This window comes from Pinus tabuliformis, chromosome 9 (genome assembly GCF_031772625.1).
Source record: "Pinus tabuliformis cultivar Carrire ecotype Pingquan chromosome 9, CPIR1, whole genome shotgun sequence".
NCBI classification, from domain to species: Eukaryota; Viridiplantae; Streptophyta; class Pinopsida; order Pinales; family Pinaceae; genus Pinus; species Pinus tabuliformis.
This window is the reverse complement of record NC_142307.1, coordinates 1,767,523,921-1,767,543,073: the sequence shown is the minus strand read 5'-3', so window position 1 is coordinate 1,767,543,073 and position 19,153 is coordinate 1,767,523,921. Positions and strand designations below refer to the sequence as shown.

At 33.8% G+C, this 19,153-nt stretch overlaps 1 protein-coding gene across 5 annotated transcripts in view; it reads right to left on the bottom strand.

Moving 5' to 3' along the window:
• Nucleotides 1-11,383: 11,383 nt before the first annotated feature.
• Nucleotides 11,384-19,153, bottom strand: part of LOC149155853 (protein NUCLEOLAR FACTOR 1-like) — a 252,395-nt gene continuing 244,625 nt past the window's right edge. For all 5 annotated transcript variants that reach the window (XM_089446073.1, XM_089446075.1, XM_089446076.1 and 2 more), the window contains 4 exons: nt 12,056-12,161; nt 11,905-11,967; nt 11,610-11,681; nt 11,384-11,512 (listed from right to left, as the gene is read on the bottom strand). In XM_089446073.1, the coding sequence (XP_089302199.1) occupies nt 11,438-11,512; nt 11,610-11,681; nt 11,905-11,967; nt 12,056-12,161 (316 nt within the window). In that variant the 3' untranslated portion in view covers nt 11,384-11,437. The remainder of the gene's footprint in view (nt 11,513-11,609; nt 11,682-11,904; nt 11,968-12,055; nt 12,162-19,153) is intronic.

Below are 19,153 nucleotides of genomic sequence, written 5' to 3'. Positions count from 1 at the left end.
TCTTGGTGCGTTAGAATAAACACAATACATAATAAATTATAACATTAAATACAATTATTTTTATGACACATAGACATTCCTTTTTGTTTCATAACATCCTTCTGTAATAAATCCCATCAATTTACTACGACATCATTTAGAAACTTTATTCATAGCATTTTGTGTATAATGCCATAGGAACAAACATATTGTCAAGAAGCATGCTTAGATGGGACATATGATTAGGTGTAGTGGAATCAAATTGATGAACCATTGATTCTGTTGGACTGAAGACCTCATACCACAACTAGGGGTGCCCCTATTGTTGAGCACACACTTATAATGAGAGGGGTGAATTGGTATAAGACAATTTTTACTTATTTAAACATTCATGAACCATAAGAAAATAATCACATATGAGATTTGTCAATTGTAGAACATGGAACACAAGATTTACAAGGAAACCCTCTTAGGAGAAAAACAATTCTTCCTTTCATAATTCTTTGTAGGCAAAAACCTACTATTACAAATACTTGTAGGAACCAACCTATTGGAGACACATGTCCCCACTGCTACAAATGTTTGTAGGAACCAACCTACTAGAGACACCAATCCCCACTACTGTGAAATTTTTATTGGCACCAACTTACTAGAGACACCAATCCCCAATGTTGCAAATATTTGTAGACATCAACCTACTTCACTGAGTTTTCTTACTGTGTTCACCTTCATTGAGTCTACTAGTTGATTTTGTTTTTACTAGGTTTACTTGCTGCTTCTGCCTTAATCGGGTCTACTTCTCCCAAAACTTCTTGTTTTAGGCCTTTTACCAAGAATAAAATTGTACAACATGCCATGTATCCAATTTTGCAAATCAATTCTAAAATTTTTACTTGAGGAAATTTTGTACATCTCCTTGGATCTTTGAAATTTTCACAATCTGAAAAGTCCCAAAAAAGATGTTACAGCAAAAATTCCAAGTTGACATGTTTGAGATGATTTTGGGATCATTCAAAAACCTTAAATTCTACAAGGCATTTCTTCAAAAGTATATCAAACCAAAGTCTAATTTTTTAGTTGAGTTACTATTATATCTCTCTAGAGGTCCCTAAAAATTTCGCAGTAAAAAACATCTTAGAAAATAAGTTATAGCAAAAATGTCAAAATGGCCTATTTGAAATAGATTTCAAGGCTATTCAAAAACCCTAACTTCCATAGGGCATATCTCTAAAATTATGGAAAAACAAACTCTGAAACTTTGACCACATGTACCCAAATATCTCACCTTTATTTCCTAAAAGTTTCACGATCTGAAACGTCCCAAAACATAAGTTAGATTGAAAATCCTAAGATTACTCATTTCAAGCAAATTTAGGATTAATCACACCCTAACTTCCATATGTAATATCTCAAAAAATCATGGAGAACCAATGCCTAATTTTTTTGCCCTAAGTGTAAGAAGATATTGTCTCCATCTCCTCAAATGTTCATAGTTTGAAACGGCTAAAAGAAACTTATATTGAAAATACCTAAAACGAAAAAAGTTCGCACTTCCTGTTAAATACTCCATAAGAATTGGAATATGAAAATATCCATTGAGAATACAAATATTATTATATATAAATTGTATGAAGAATGATGATACAATGAGAATGAGGGTCTTGTATATATAGCCAGGTAAGTACCCTTTCACGAACATGCATGTCTGTAGAGACATGCCTCTTTGTTTAACTGATTATTATTTAAATACATATTATTATGATTATTATTTATTATGTATTATTATTATTTTTACATAAATTATGTTCATAACATTGTCTACCCCTTCAGAAAATTTCGTCTTCAAAGCTTGTTGATGAAAGGGCTTGATCTCTTTTTCCGCTACGAATGTCTTCTCATCTCAGAATAGTCATGTTTGTCGATACAAGTTGATATGATCCTTGGAGTGATATAAAAATTGTCACGTGAAGGAAAGATTTGACCATCCTAAATTAATCTTTTGTGAAATTTTTTTATTGTTGAAATCTTGTGATGAATCATTATCACTGGATTGAGTTGTGCGCACTTCAGTATTCTTCGGAACATAAGTTTGTTGTTTATGTTATGAGTGATACAAATTCATAGATTAATTGAAATGTTTGTTCTTGTGATTCAGATGTAGATAAAGAGTTCTTTGGTTTTCCTTATCATGTGTGTAGCAATATTCTGATTTACTTTAGGTTTCAATGTCGTCAAGTTGGTTACAAAATCTTCGCTTGGAATTTCCTTGATTTGAACTGCAACATTTGAAAATGTTTTAATTTCTAATGGTTTCTCATCTTCTTGAGTTGTGATATTGACTGAATCAGCGTTCGTTCCTCTTTCTTCCACTTGGACTGAAGACTTCGACACTTCTTTCGTGATAAGTTCTGGTAATTTTCCTTTCAATGATTTCTTATCATCCTTAAGTTTCTTAATTTGAGTGAGTAGACTTTTTTTTATGGCTTTTGAGAGGTAAAAGTTCCTTATTTCCCAAGTCAACTTTATTTTGGTATTCAAGCTTCTCATCCTTTAAACAATTGATTTGTTCTAATAACCTTTGGTTAATGTTTCTTAAGCATAAATTTTCCTCTTCTTTTCCTGAGAGACTTTCATTGAGTTTCTTTTCAAAATTTTCTTTTCTTGTTCTAACTGGTATTTCTTTGCTTTACATTTTCTCACTTGCATAAGTAGTTTTCTATTATGCTCCTTCAAACATGAATTTTCTTTATTTTTGTTGGATATGATTTCTTCATGTTCTTTCTGCTTCCTTCATATTGTTTTCAGATCCTCTTGAAACATTAGTTTCAAAATATCCTTAAGATCTTTTGATGAAGGCATTATCAGTTCTGATTTCATTGTGATGTCTTGGAACGTGACCATCTTCCTCTTGTAAGGGAACATTAAGAAATTTTTTCTGTGTTTGAAATGAACGTACCTAATTCTTTGAACCAAGATCGACCGAGAATTATGTCAACCTCTTCTTCAAGCAGAGTTATGACACTAAATTGAGATATGTACTCATAATGATCAATTGTCACTTCTAAATCATTAATTTCATATTCTTTTTTGCCAAAAATATATGTTTTTTCTCCTATGTTTGACTCTGAAATTAATAGTGGATTTGTCGGATTAACATTGATGTAATTTTCCTCGTGACTTGTACTAATAGTGATATTAATTGTTTTCCCTTGGATAGTCCATCTTAATGTAATTAACTTGTGATGTGTGATTGGAAAACCCTTATAGGAAAATTGTCCTTCCTTCATCATTTTCGAATTAGGCTCCATTCACTTTTTTCTTCAAAAATGGACTTCTCTAATAAGTGTACTTTTATTTGATAAACTTGAAAACCTTTATAAATTCCTTTAATTTTTATTTTCCTCAATTACATATTTTTTCCCCACTTTAAAAGAAAGTTAATATAACTCCACTATTTAAATAAACTACACATTATATTTATTATAATGTTTTTAAAAAGTACTCTTCTTTTGTTATAACTTGTTATCCTTACGTCTCTTTATAGTTTTAGATTTAACTCTTTATAAACTTTAATATATGGATCTTTCAAGTAACATTTTATAATAATAACCGTTTTGTACTTATATATATTTTCAATAATTTTATGACTTGAACTTTTCTTTAAAATACCCCTTTATAATATAATATCTCTTTATATATCTTTTACTTATAATCTCTCTTTTATTTTTATTTTTATTTTTTTGAAAAGTTACAACCCTAGTGAAATGTGGATATTCACTTCTTTCCGGTATAATATAAAATATATGTCCACTTATGTTCTTTTGACTCTATTAATTTTCTCAACTTAAAAAGTTAAACTTAGCATTCACTTAAAGAGATTTTGTATTTCTTTTGTTTTTCTTTTACCTTGAAAATGCCATGGGCAATTACCATGGGTTGCTAAAACTACGAGCTTGTAAACCACTTAATAGAGAATCAAGATGATATTATCTCTTCTCTTACATAGAGTTTTAAAGACATTTGAAAAAATTCTCTTTTGACTTTATCGTGAACTTTTTATCAATAATGTAGAACCTTTTTATATATATGAATGTTCTCCTTCAAAATTTACATCGTACTATATATATCTTTTTTTTAATAGTATACTTTTATATGATTTTTTTTTAGATCTTTATATGTATTTTCGTTTCTTTTCTCTTTTTTTCTTTGACCATATTTTTTCTTTTTTCTTTTTTTTTGGCCAAAGCCCTGAATGACGAAACTGGCAAAACAGAGAACGAAAACAAGGTTGACGAAGGATTAATGGCCAAAGGCCAGATCGCACTGGGTCTCTTCAGCGGTGAGCATCCAGAGGATCAAACAACTCTAATACCAATAAAACGAACAAAGTGTGTACTTCCCATTAAATACTTTAGAAGGCTTGGAATATGAAAATATCCATTAAGGATACAAATATTATTATATATAAATTGTATGAAGAATGATAATACAATGAGAACGAGGGCCCTGTATATATAGCCAGGTAAGTACCCTTTCATGAACAGGGATGTTTGTAAAGACATGCCTCTTTGTTTAACTAATTATTAATAATTACATATTATTATTGTTATTATTTATTATCTATTTTTATTATTTTTACATAAATTATGTTCATAACAATGCCAACATGTCTTGTTCACTCCACAAACCACATTTTTGCCCCACCTTTAATACCCAAGAGTATTCCCCAACTTATCTTAGGCACCTCAGATCTCTTCTTGCTTGGATCATCTTCACACGCACTTATCTATCATTTATTTATAGTGTTTCTATGTTCACTTATGGGGCTGACTTGTAAAATTAGTTGGGTTGACATGTACTTCTAACTAGGCCAACCTGACAAAGTCTTTCATATCTCCTCATTCCTATGAAGTTAGAGGGAGTTTAATATACAGTTGAAGAGGTCTCATAATAATATTTTCAATCATATATCATCTGCTTCCATTTAAGCTAGGTATTTAGAGTAAAATTGCCATCAAAAATATGAAATTCATACCCAGGATGAAAAAAAAATAAAAATTTCAAACAATATTTCTAACAATCTTGTCCATGGTTATTCCATAGACAGTGATTGAGTGCTTTATTAAGACACTCCTTGATGTGAAGTCACCGATTCAATTCTCTACCTTGATTAGGGTGATATATTGAACATGATGAAGATGTAGTCCTGCCAAGCTTATAATTTATTTTTTTCAAAAATCTTCATCTTGTGACTTTATTTGAACATATGTAGTCTCTCTTGTCTTTGACATCAACGACAACAACATTTCCAACAATCTTCTCCTTTACATTGATGAAAACATTTATTAAATCTTGCAACAATATTGTATTACTCTCTCTTTCTGCAACTCTCCTTGTGTCTACAACTCTTCCTTTGTCTGTAACTTCTCTGCTTGTGACATCAATGGAAGAGGGATGTTCCCACTGGTCGTGTGTTTCCTTTTACTAATGAGACAATGGGGATATCACTCTCAACTTCTATCTAATATATTCAAATGTTTCTTTAGGAAGGGGTTTGGTAAAAATTTATGCAGCCTTATCCTTTGTGGCAATATATTCTAGCTTGATACATCTTCGGCTACATGTTCTCTTAGGACGTAGCACTTGATGGGAATATGCTTCATCTTTAAGTGCATAACAAAATTCTTTGAAATGTTGATTGGACTTGTGTTGTCACAAATGATTGAGATTGGCTAATTATGTTTTGTTGATATAGGTTGTCATTGATGTCAATATGGCATTATTTTTGATGGAAAATTCTTGTGATGTGTGGTTTCCTATTGATGCCCATTGATCATAATACTACTCATGGAGGATCCAAAGATTGAATACAGACATAATATAAACAGTGGAACTGAGGAGGAAAGATATCGGAAGCCATCAGAAGAGAAAGAGAAAGAGTAAAGAGGAGAAGCCATGAAGCCAAAGAATAAGAGGAAGAGTTCATCAGAAGCCATCAAGGAAGCAGGTTATCGCATATGCCCAAGGGTAAGTGTTATCGAAAGAACAAAGAGCAACAACGATATCAGAAAAGTAAAAAATAAAACATCGGAGGAGCCATATCAGAAGTATCGCATGTAATATATGCCCAAGAAGAACCGATAGGAAGAAAACAATGAAGGAGCATAAACAAAGTTATCGGAGGTCACAAGAAGATAAGCTACAGGAGCAACAACTAGTGGAAGAGCGGAAGAGTGAAGAGAAGTCACAGGAGCAAGAACCCAAGTGCTTGCAGAAGAAGAATGGCAGAGGAATAGATCTGGATCGTCAAATTGACAGATCTATTAGATCGACGGTGATTAGCAACTGCGAGGATAGGAAAGTATGGATTTCCTTGATCGTGGTTGAAGTCCCGCACTCAATCCTAGTCGTCGATCTCATATTCAACCCTTAGATCACAGTCAGCTCGACGGGTTAAGGTCGTTTTAATCTGTGTGCCAGTCGAAGTCTCGGAAACCATAGATTGCGATATAAGTTGCAGACCCAATGATTCCATTACAACATGCCCTAATTAATATCGCATCCGCTGTATCGGAACCTTCGTGTCGCAAGTTATGAAGGCTTGTCACATTAAAACTTCGATTGTGATATAATATGCAAACCCGATTAGTGTATGGCAACAACCCTAATGTAATATCGCATCCGTTGAATCACAAGTTTCATAGGATTGTCACGGTAAAACCTCTGATTGCGATATCATATTGCGGACCCGCTGCACCACTATAACATAACATAACATAATGTAATATCACATCCATTGAATCACAAGTTTCGAAGGGATGACATGTAAAACCTCCGATTGCGATAATATTGTGGACCCGATGGATTCATTAAAAACAGTTCATTGAATATTGCATCCGCTCCATCGGAAGACAGAGCATGTGCACACTTGTAAAACCTCCGATTTTTATGAAGTTGCGATTGCAAGATTAAAGGAATGACTCTGATTCTCATGGAATTGTGATTGTAGGGTTAAAGGAATGACTCTGATGTGACATGTGGGACCTCCATGTGGGTGTAGCAACTCTTATATGGTTTCCGTGAATAATCACGTCTATGGATAAAAGACTCTCTGATATATATTTTTAATATACAAGTCAGCCTCCCTCCAATAGATGTGTCCTTTGGTCATTGGTGAAACTCGTATAAAAACGAGTTAAAACGCTTCAGTTCTGAGTAATCTATCTCGGGCATAAAAGTAGAGCATAAAGAAGTTCACAACTCGTGAACTTGAAGAGATAGAGGAAACCAAAGGGACCTCCATGTGGGTGTAGCAGCTCTTATATGGTTTCCGTGAATAATCACGTCTATGGATAAAAGACTCTGATATATATTTTTAATATACAAGTCAGCCTCCCTCCAATAGACGTGTCCTTTGGTCATTGGTGAAACTTGTATAAAAACGAGTTAAAACGCTTCAGTTCTGAGTAATCTATCTCGGGCATAGTTCTGAGTAATCTATCTCGGGCATAAAAATAGAGCATAAAGAAGTTCACAACTCGTGAACTTGAAGAGATAGAGGAAGCCAAAGGAACAGTAGAAAAAAAGCCAAAGGAACAGTAGAAAAAAAGCCAAAGGTCGAGCAAGCGAAAAAGGAAGCCAAAGGTCGAGCAAGCGAAAAAGGAAGCCAAAGGTCGAGCAAGCGAAAGAGGAAGCCAAAGATCGAGAAGTCGAAAGGTCAAGAAGCCAAAGGTCTAGCAGACAATGAAGGTACAAAAGAAGCCGAAGATCAAGTGAGAAAGAAGCAAGTCGTCGGTCCAGTAGAATAGAAGGAAGTCAAAGGTCCAACAGGACAGAAGGAAGCCGAAGGTCCAGCAGGACAGAAGGAAGCCGAAGGTCCAGCAGGACAGAAGGACGCCGAAGGACGAAGCAATTCTGTTGATTGGGTTAATCTTTGAAAGGCTCAGACCTGTGATAAATTAATCTATGGAAGATGTACATAACGCAATTTGAAGAACAGTTTTGTGAAAGGAAATAAAGTTTCATCTGTCATCATTTTACGGGAGCAGTGGATAGCACCAGCATTGAAGTGTTTGTGAGTTTGTTTCTTGGAAGTAAGATATCGCGACAGTAAGAGGTAACTTTGCATACTGTGTGTGGGAAATATGAATAATTGTGAAGGCTCCTTCATATGAAGACAGGTTGTCATTAATGATGTAGCATGGAGACTACAGTGAAGCTATAGATTGACAGAACTTAATGAAAAAGATTTTGGGAGCAGAGAATTACTACCAAACATATCTTGACAAGATAGGGTCAGAGCCCTTGGGGTTGGTGTCTTTGACAAGATAGGGTCGGAGCCCTTAGGGTTGGCACCTCGGAATTGGATTGACTGGTGTCCTTGGAGTTGGTGCTCCTAAACAAAAAGTTGGTGCCCTAGAGGTGGGAGCCTCACAAAAGACCAAATTGGTGCTTGGCAATAGGGTGCAGCCTTATATATATTGTACATGATTTATTGTAAAGATTATATTAATAAAAGCATTTATTCCTATTGTTCGTTTTGTGTTCTCAATATAAATGATTTAACTGGTAAAAATAACAATTGAAAAGGAATATTGATTCACCCCCCCGCCCTAGTGTTTCCAACATGTTCTACCTTGATATCTTTTAGTCACTGCTTCATCCAGAGAACGTATGCAAAACATGTTGCTCCTGCAATATATTCAACTTTTGTTATGGATAGAGACATTTAAGTTTGTTTCTTGTTCAACCATGATATTAGACAATTGCTTGGAAACAATGTTCCTCTACTTGTTCTTTTTTTGACATCAATACATCCTACCCAATCTGCAGTTGTATATGTTGTTAAAGTAAAGTCCTTACTTCTTGAACACTACAATCCAAAGTCTAATGCATCCTTTAGATATTTGAACATTATTTTTGTTGCTTGCTCATTTGTCTCCTTTAGTGCATATTAAAATCTTGCAACCAAATCTACTTCTTGCATGGTGTATGGCCTTGATGTTGTCACATATCAATAGACATGCATGATGTTTTATTTGCTTATGGGGATTCATCATCTTTACTTTATTTACACCCTTCAATCATGGGTGTAATAGAATATGTGTAGTCTTGCATTCTAAATTTATTCAATATTTCTTTAATGTATTTGGTTTAAGAAATTAATATACCTTTACTAGGTTGAGAAATTGCAAACTTGGAATTAATGACATTTCTCTAAACATGGACATCTCAAACCCTTCTTGCATTTCTTCTACAAACATTTGGCTCATTTTGTCAGCGTTACTTCCAAAAATGATATTATCCACATAAACCAAAATGATTAATATATTTTCATTTATGTTTGATGTAAAGATTGGTGTCTGTAGCTCCTCTTTAAAACTTTCTTGTTGTAAGTATTTGTCAAGTCTTGAATACCAAACTGTAGGAGTTTGTTTTAGTCCATAGAGTGCTACATGGTCTTCATTTTCTAGGAAGTAATGCCAACAAAATGAGCCAAATGTTTGTAAAAGAAATGCAAAAACGGTTTGAGATGTCCATGTTTAGAGAATTGTCATTATTTTTAGGTTTGCAATTTCTCAATCTAGTAGAGGTATATTCATTTCTTAAACCAAATACAATAAAGAAAACTTGAGTATCTTATTAAAGAATGCTTATCTTGATTAGCTTGTGTAAAGCTCTTGGGTTCTATTTTGACAACAAAAAAAAGTTCACTTGGTTTGGTGCACTTATCAATCCTCTTCTAGTTTGAGCTTCTATATCTACATCACCAAAATATGATTTTTTGGATGATACTTTTGGACAAGTTTGGATGGTGTCTTTGCATATTGGCATTCTATCTCTTCTTGTATTCTTCTTCCTCTTCTTCCTTTTCTCATTCTCTATAGATTGTCTCCTCTAAATTTTCTTTTTGAGGTATTGCATCATCCACTCTTCCATTAATATTTTCTACCATGCTTCACTGTAGTCTTTTGTTGTAACATTTATAGGACTTGCTTTCAGATGCATAGCCAAGAAAGATACCTTCATCTATTATAAAATCAAACTTGCCTAAATCATCTTCATTTATCCTTATATAGCACTTGCTCCCAACTGCATTGATGTATTTTATTGAAACGCATCCACCTTTCCATAATTCATAAGGTATCTTGTTGTTGTTCACTCTATTTTGTGCTCTATTTAAAATGTAAATTGTTGTGTTGGTTGCTTCTCTCCAAAAGGTATCTATTAGTTTGCCTTCATTCAACATTGCTATAACCATTTCCTATCTAGTTTTGTTCTCCTTTTCTACAACTCCATTTACAATGGAGTCCTTGGCGCCAAAAACTCTAAGGATTTTATATAGTTTTTTTTTAGTGATTTTCAATGTTTTAATTTTATGATGTAAAATGTCAACAAATCATTTTTAGAAAAAATGGAAATCAATATATCAATTTTTTGAAAAAAATAATGGGAAATTAGCCAATGGGCGAAACTTAGCCCCCAATTTTTTTCATGTTTCTTTCTATTTAGATTAAAGCCAACCTAGTGAAAACCCATTGAGACTTGTGCCCTACCTCTTGGGTAGTGTATCAATATACCATTCAATTGTGTTATCTATTAAGTGATTCATTCATTATCATAAACCCAAGGGAACCTTCTCTATATTGTCTTCTCTTTATCATAGTGACTTGTTTACAATGTGAATCTCTATTTTTGGTGCGATTATGGTTCTAGTTATAGATATCTCTCTTTCTAGTGTGATTATGGTTTTGGTTATAAATATCTCTCTAGATGCTCTCTTTCTGATATCTAGTGTTTTTTGGGGTGTTGTTAGCACTTTTGTCTAAATTAAGGTTTTGTAGATTGGTTCACCTTCAATCTACAATCCTTTATGAACTCCCCACAAAAAACATTGAAAGGAAGCCCAAAGTGAGAGTTCCAACACTGGTAGTAATGCATTGACTAATACATTAATAATATTCATGGAGGTCACTACATTAGAGAACCAATCATTTTCAGTACAGCATCTACACAACTAGATAAAACAACAAATCCATGATGATATGAACATTGATCATTGTTATTATAATTTATAGGCACATTTAGATTGTTCTTAGACATCTTACATTAATATTCCCTGCTAATTCCCTTGTCATAGTTGATTAACTAAATGATTATGTAACAAGTGTGATGCAGCTTTAACTTTTTGGAACAAAAAGTAAATCATTTGCTAACAAAAGTTCGATCCTCAGTGAGGACTTCAAGCCAACTGAAAAAATGAAATGACAACCATAAATTGATTTTTAAGAGAACCAAAATATTGTAGCTTGTTCGATTGGCTTTTACAAAGCAAAATTGGCACAGATGCAAATCTTGCATCTGTAAAAAATAATTATACCCAAAAAAATGGGCTACTACCCAATCAAGATGGCACTATTTTCGTAAAGACGGCAATATTTGTATGCAGTACCTCTCTTTAACAAAACATGAAAGTCTTTTTCTCTGAGTTTAGCATTTTTTTGGCTGACGATGTTCCCACGATTCTCTCAAGCTGCAGACCAAATAGAAACTGCTTTCAGCACCTCACCAATAACACATTAATGGGATGGCTATGGAAATCAACACACAAAGGGTTCAGAAATTCTCACCCGCAAACTATCAAATCGTGAAAAAAGCACCGTGCAGGTAGGATTACCAACCCCTTCAAACATATTCGTAAGCTGAAAAACAACAGAAGTCATAACCCATTTTTAATTGGAGAAGAAGTTACATGGAAATGAATATAAGACGTATACAACAAAATTGCAATTCCCGTCAATTGAGTTACTTAAAAATTAATAAAATAGACACACCATGCCTTTGTAGCAAGAAAGCGGGTAAGGTAAAGATAAATTGATAACGGCCTTAAATTAGAGCATTCAAGGAAAATTTAGCAAATATTACCTCGGCATAAAAATCATTTCTCTCTGGAAGGGAGTAAAAGATCAGATCACGTATTCCCCGTATCTGCAATAAAGACATCCATCTCCCATAAGCAAATTATGAACAATATAATAGGAGACTTTGTTCCATATGGTTTGCAAACACATGGCACCTTATATCTGTGATAGAAATGAGCACGCTCTGTATAAAGCATGATTTTGCGTTCCCCATGGAAAAACCAAGTTCGTCCACGTGAAATATCACTCTGTTTTGTATATCTGCAAAAACAAAAACACAGGAAAAAGCTGATAAAATACGTTCCAATGGAGGGAAAAGGAGCATTTTTTCGAAGAAAATGACTTGAAGCTTCGATTAGCCTACAAGGCAAAACACATGCAACAGATATATGACTACAACTTAAAACGGAAGTTGAATCAAAGAAATTGCACAAACATGCACTTTGCGAAGGCAAATTTCAAACAAATGAATTTTATCATGAAGTGGTGGACTTTGCTCCCGAATCTGTCCGAAGGTTTTTTTGAAGTGGCAAGCTCCCGACCTCCCATTTGCTTCGTTGCATAGAGATAAGGATGCCTCACCTCTTAATTACATAAAGATTAATAGAGTTGAAGTCTACTGTAGACCATAAGGGGTTTAATTTATACATTTTTATTTAGACTGAGGTCACAACCAAATAAGTCTATGACTATACCCAACTGTAAATTCCATGGTTAATTTTCGCTTGAATGGCATCTACTATTTTAAGTGCATCCAATTATTAGTTCCAAAATATGTTCACACACTAAGTTATGGACTTCCTCAAAAATATATCATGTATCTACAAATATATCATATACATTATCCAAGCAATGTAACCATTAATACTTTCGAAAATATGGAGCCTGTCATTTAATAATCAACTTTGGGCCATCACTAATGCATATGTAATGTGAACCATGGTGGTCTTCGTCATATAGAACCTTTAAATATCACATTTAACTACAAATGAGGAACCATGGACGGTAAACAGCACCAGACTTCTCCTGAGACACTGGTGGCACCACATAATAGTCATAAGGTTAAGGTCTTTTTTGTTTCTGTCATTGTAAGCCTTTCATAACCAGTAAAACTTCAAATAATTCTGATTATTAATGGAATAGTGAATTTTTGATGTAATGAAAGACTTTTTACAGACAACTGTAAATTCTGTAAAGGAGTGGAACTAGAGTAACAGGATTAGACTTAGCTAAAATAACAGTACTAGTTGTTGGCCATGAGACACATGAAATTTAGATGTAGAGAAATAACAAAACAAGATAACAAAGAAACATTCAAAGAAGATAAAGATTTGTGGTAAAACATTGACAATGTGTCAAGGAAACATCCAAGGGACAAAGTATCAATATTCTTATTGCTCAAGAAAAAACATTACAGTCTTCTCAGATCAGGCTTAAAACAACATTAACACACCCCTCTCGGGCTACATAAATGTATTTTTAGCATGGCAATATTACATGTGTTACCTGAACTGTCACCATTATGTAAACCTCCACCGTTATACAAACTATCAAATATTTACTTTAAGTAAATTTGGTTTTTATAATAATTTTTTTTGTCACAATTCTAACAATCTCCACCTCGACAACAATTTACCTAATACCTTTCCCAATCCCATTCATCCCCTTTTCTATAAGCCAAGAGAAATCAAACACCATTATAGCTTCTCTAACAATATTGGATTTGTAAACATGCCTATAAAATTTTCTAGAGTATGGAATTTCTTAGGAGCTACTCCAACTCCATCACTAACATGTCCTACAAAATGGTATTTGATATCAATATGCTTAGTCTTACTATGGTAAGTTGGATTGGCAACCAAATGGATAGCACCTTGACAATCACAGAATACATTCACTTTGCCCTCCATTCTTTCAAACTCACCCAGAAGACCCTTTAACCAAATTGTATCCTTGCATGCGTGTGAGACAGCTATATATTTTTCCTTAATAGTGGATAAAATAATTGTTTCTTGAAGCTTTAACATCCAACTAATAGATCATCCTACAAGAGTAAAGACCTAACCTGAAGTAGATACCCTTTTGTCCAAATCACTCGCAAAATATGAATCAACATAAGCATAGATTGAAACACTACAACCATTAAAAGTGATGCAATAATCACTTGTGGCCCTTAGATACTGAAGAACCCATTTCATTGCTTTTCAATGCTCTCTACCTTGATTTGCCATGTATTCATGTCTGTGTGTGGTTCTATGCCCAAAATTTGTTTTGCTGCTCCTAGATCCTTCATATCAAAAGTCCTAGCCAACTAAGCCTTTAACCTATTGAATTCAACTATGCTTTTGCTTGCAACAAGCATATAACACAAATAATTAAATATACCATTAAAAATTTAAGTAAATACAATGAAATTGTGGCTCACTATGAAAGAATCAAACTTCTTGTACTATTCCCTGGGAGACTGCTTCAAGCCATACAATGACTTTTTGAGCTTGCAAACAAATTTTATTTTGAGAATTTGAATAAACCCTTTCAACTGTTCCATATAAATTTTCTCATCCAAATCTCCCTGTAAAAAAGTTTCTTTAACATCTAACTGCTCTAACTCAAGAATAAGTGAAGCAACTAGTGCTAATAAAAAATGAATAGAAACAAGCTTAACAACAGGCGAAAAAACTTCAAGGAAATCAATACCTTCCATTTAAGAACACCCATTTGCTACCATCAACCACACTTTTCAGTTTGTAGACCCGCTTACACCCAAAAACTTTTTTGTCCTTTGGAATTCTATTAGGTCCTAGATTCTGTTTTCCTCCAAAGCATCCATTTTTTCTTCCATTGTTATTTTCCATTTAGCACTTTCAATATCATCCTTTGCTTCCAAATAACAAGAAGCTTCCGAAACATTAGTAATCAAAAAAATAGATGAAACATAGTCATTATAACTTTTAGGAGAAATTGTTGCATATAGATCTTCTCGGTGTTCATTGTGGCATTTCCACATTTTGTTGTATGGTTTTTGCATCCATGGCTTCTTCTTCATCAGAAAGCTTCTTCTTGCTTCCTAGTTTTTGTAGATGGTTGAGTCTCCAACTGAATTTCTTGTTTTTGTGGTACTTGTTCCTATTTCATATCTATTTCTACAATGCCTAATTTTGTGAGGGTTACTCATCAAATACATCTCTGCTAATGATGATTTTGTGGATAGCAGGATCCCACAATCTATATCCCCTAAGTACATCATCATAACCAACATAGATATACTTCTTTGATATGGGGTCTAACTTGGAATGTTAATTTTTAGGAGTAAGAGAATAAGCATTAGGGGAATTTTGAGGTAAAAATGGACCTCAAAACAAAAAATGTACTAACAAAATTAACTTTTAAAGAACTGCTAATATTTAAGATGATGATGTCATCTATAGGGTAAATATTTTGGAGGGAAAGGAAGAAAACTACATTTTTAATTATATTTTTGGCTTATCTACTTACAAGTTCACTCAAATGTCAAGTGTAGACACCCATTGAATGCAGAATTAAATTCTAAATCTAACAAGTACCCACATTGAAAAAAATTGAAAATAAATGAAAAAAGCATGTCGAAACATGGGTACTTGTTGGAGTCAAAACTTTTCAATGTGGGTCTACTTAGAAGTATGCAGAGTGAGTACTCGTTGGATCTGGAATTTAATGACATGTTTTTTTCGTGTATTTTCAATTTTTTACGATGTGGTTCTACTCAAAAGTATGTAAGTGGGTACTCATTGGATCTGAAATTTAAATACGCATCCAATGGGTTTCTACACTTAACATTCGAGTAACCTTATAAGGAGATAAGTCGAAAACACAATTATAAAAAAAATGGTTTCCTTTCTTTTTCTTTAAAAATTTATAACCCTTAGTTTATTAGTTTAACTATTATTATATTATTTTCCCGAGACCCATTTTAGACCTCAAAATTCCCCTAATGCTTCACAACTAATTTTTTTTAAATATGAGTAATCACAAGGATGACTTGTCTATGCCTCTTCATGAATCTTGCAATCTATTGCAATTGATGGTGACTAATTTACCAAATAGCAAGCTTTAGTGATTACTTCTGCCCACAACTCTTGTTGCAAATTGACGTTACTAAGCATGCTCCTTCCTCTCTCTAGAAGAGTCATGTACTTGTGTTTTTCCATGCCATTTTCTTGGGGAGTGTATATTGTGGTTTTATGCCTTTCAATCCCAATCTCTTTGCAATATTTTTCAAACTCTAGAGATGTGAACTCGCCTACATTACCTTTTCTTAAACATTTGAATAACCTAGAAATTGTCTTTTCAATCAAATTCTAAATTGTTTAAACACATCAACTTTTCTTTTTCGAACATTGACCCACACCTTTATAGAGTAATGATCTATAAATGCTACAAAATATTATGATCCTCCAAAAGAAACTATAGGGGTGGCCCACAATCATCTATGTGGATATAATCTAGAATTCCTTTACTTGTATGACTACCTGTTTTAAAATTGGAAGGAATTAGTGGTTTATCAGTACCTTTAGCCCTTTCATGGTCATATGACCCAGTCGTTGATTGTTAATTTGCTAACCCTAGCAACTGGATAATTACTAATTTACTTCCTAGTAGAATACATAGTTATACTAAATAATAACACGATTAGAATTTTAACAAATATAATAGTAGAAGAAAATTAAATACACCAATCTCACAATCACATGCACACAAATTTATGCCCTTCAAATCAATTCTTCATTTAAATAGGTTCAAAACTTACAATGGCTCAACAATTGAGATCTAAGTTGCAGGAAACGCAGGGGTAGGGTCCGTTTCCGTACGGAAACGAAACGGAAACGCGTTTCCGCGTACCGTACGGCCTGGAAACGCGTTTCCGGCCGTACGGGCACGTTTCCCGAAATGGAAACGTGCCCGTACGGCCGGAAACGCGTTTCCAGGCCGTACGGGCCCCGTTTCCTCCAAAAAATCACTTGTTTTTTAATTTTTTTTTTTTTTCTAATTAGTTTGTAATTTTTTTAGGGTTTCTAAGCTGTTCTAGAAACCATTTAATCTTAATCTTAATGTTAAAATGTTTAAGTAAATGTATCATTAATGCTTTATGATTGCACATATATATATTAATAATTTTTAAATGTTTTTAATATATATATATATATATATATATATTATTATATATATTCGCGTTTCCCCGTTTCCAAAATTTGGGGAGGTCGCGTTTCGTTTCGCTTCCGCGTTTCGTTTCGCTTCCCCGTTTCCCGTTTCGTGCAACTTAGATTGAGATTCATCTAATTCATTAATGCAAAAACCTTTGCATTTCATTAGATTAACTCACTTTATCTTATAAAAAGGAACTACTTTAGTATTTAGAGTGATTGTTAAGGTTAAGTATGTATTAGGAGACTTGCACATGTGCAGAAGTACCTATTTGAGCAACAAACATCAACATTGATGCCACAAGTGTTAATTTTCCTTAGGGCTAGATTGTTCTTTATTGTAGATAATTGCATTTTAAAATTTTCATCATTTTCATATCACATTCACCCCATAACATCTAATCATCATTAGGAATTATGTAGAAAGAACAATAACATCAACATTGCAGCAGAACATAAAGGAACAACAGAAGAAAAGCATGCACAAAGGGGAACAACGGAATTTTGGTCAGAGACGGGGGCAAAACCCCACTAGGGGGGAACCCATCCAAATTATTCTTCTATTAGATATTCATCAATTGTTCAACTGAGATACAAAGTACAATGAGAGAGAGACACAACAATGACATCCGGCCTCCTAAGGCCAATCCAAGTCAATTCACAACTGTGTTTGTGAACTGATCAAAACAATCTCTAGAAAGTTGTTGCCATATCATAGTCACAAGAATTAACATCCCTATCCATTCCACTATCATACTGGAAGATAAGGGTTACAAACTTACAGTCATAGCTACCATCCATAAGTTCACTGTACAACCATATCATTTTAGTGACACAGCTATATATGGTATATCAAAGATCTTTGTTCATCATGGAAGCATGATCACTATCATTATATATCTCCCTGATATGCTCCATGGCTACCGTTGTCAAAGACACTGCCACACTCTTTCTTCATGATCACTGTTTTGTTATAAGGTCACAGTATATATATTTAAGTCATGGTTATGCAATAGAGTCACTATCATATCAAAAGTCACAGCGATACTTGGATCCAAGTTCATAAAGGTAACTGATATTGTTATATACATCATTGACACATTTCCAGAGCTTTGTCATATACACAGGATTAATGTCATTGCCATATTATAGTTTACTTTCAACTCAGTCACGACTCGCTGTCATCAAGGGTTATACATTGATCACTGACTACAATCCATAGAGAACATATATGTGCCACTGATCCATAGAGAATTCATATATAGTATAGGAGCGATGCCATAAAAAAAATTAAGCAAGCCACTGTAAATTAATTAGCCTTACCATAGAGTGATGCGGAACTCTTTTTATCATAGAGTGATGCCTTACAATGTAACTATGTCAAATAATGATGCCAGTGATGTTGCTGTGCATAAGAGTGAAACCACTGTGCAATGCTCCTCTGATGCCTTAGTTATAATAAATTTTGAATCCTCTGTTCAATTGTGGTGCCTCTGTAATATCAATATGATACGCACCGTAGCGACAAGTAGCGAGCCTTAGATCAGAGTGACAGTAGCGATGCCCTTCTAACTTACCATACAAAGATGTCATATGAAACAAACTCCAAAATGATGCCATGCAAAGTTTCCAAACAAACAAAACTCCAGAACGACGCCATGTGGAGTTTTCAAACGAACCAAACTGTAGAACAATGCCATGTGAAGTTTTCAAACGAACCAAACCACTGAACATAGTGCGACCATCGGAGAGAATATATCCGAACCATGGCAAATTGTGATCACAGAATTATGGAAAGCAATTTACAGAAGATGCGAGTTATTTTTCCTGCTTTTTAGGTGGAACACATATGCCCTATTATATATAAATTCCCTAGATGGAATAAACATGTCCCTTTATGTTGCCAACATGGAATTTGGAGGGAATTACTATAAATTTGAATTTGTCATTAGAATTTAAATATATATTAACAAATGCTTTTATAATTACTTTCCCAAATAATTCTTTTAACCAATTTAAAATTCTTCCTTTGACCAATATTAGTTTTCTTAGGGGCACGATGAACTCCTCTTG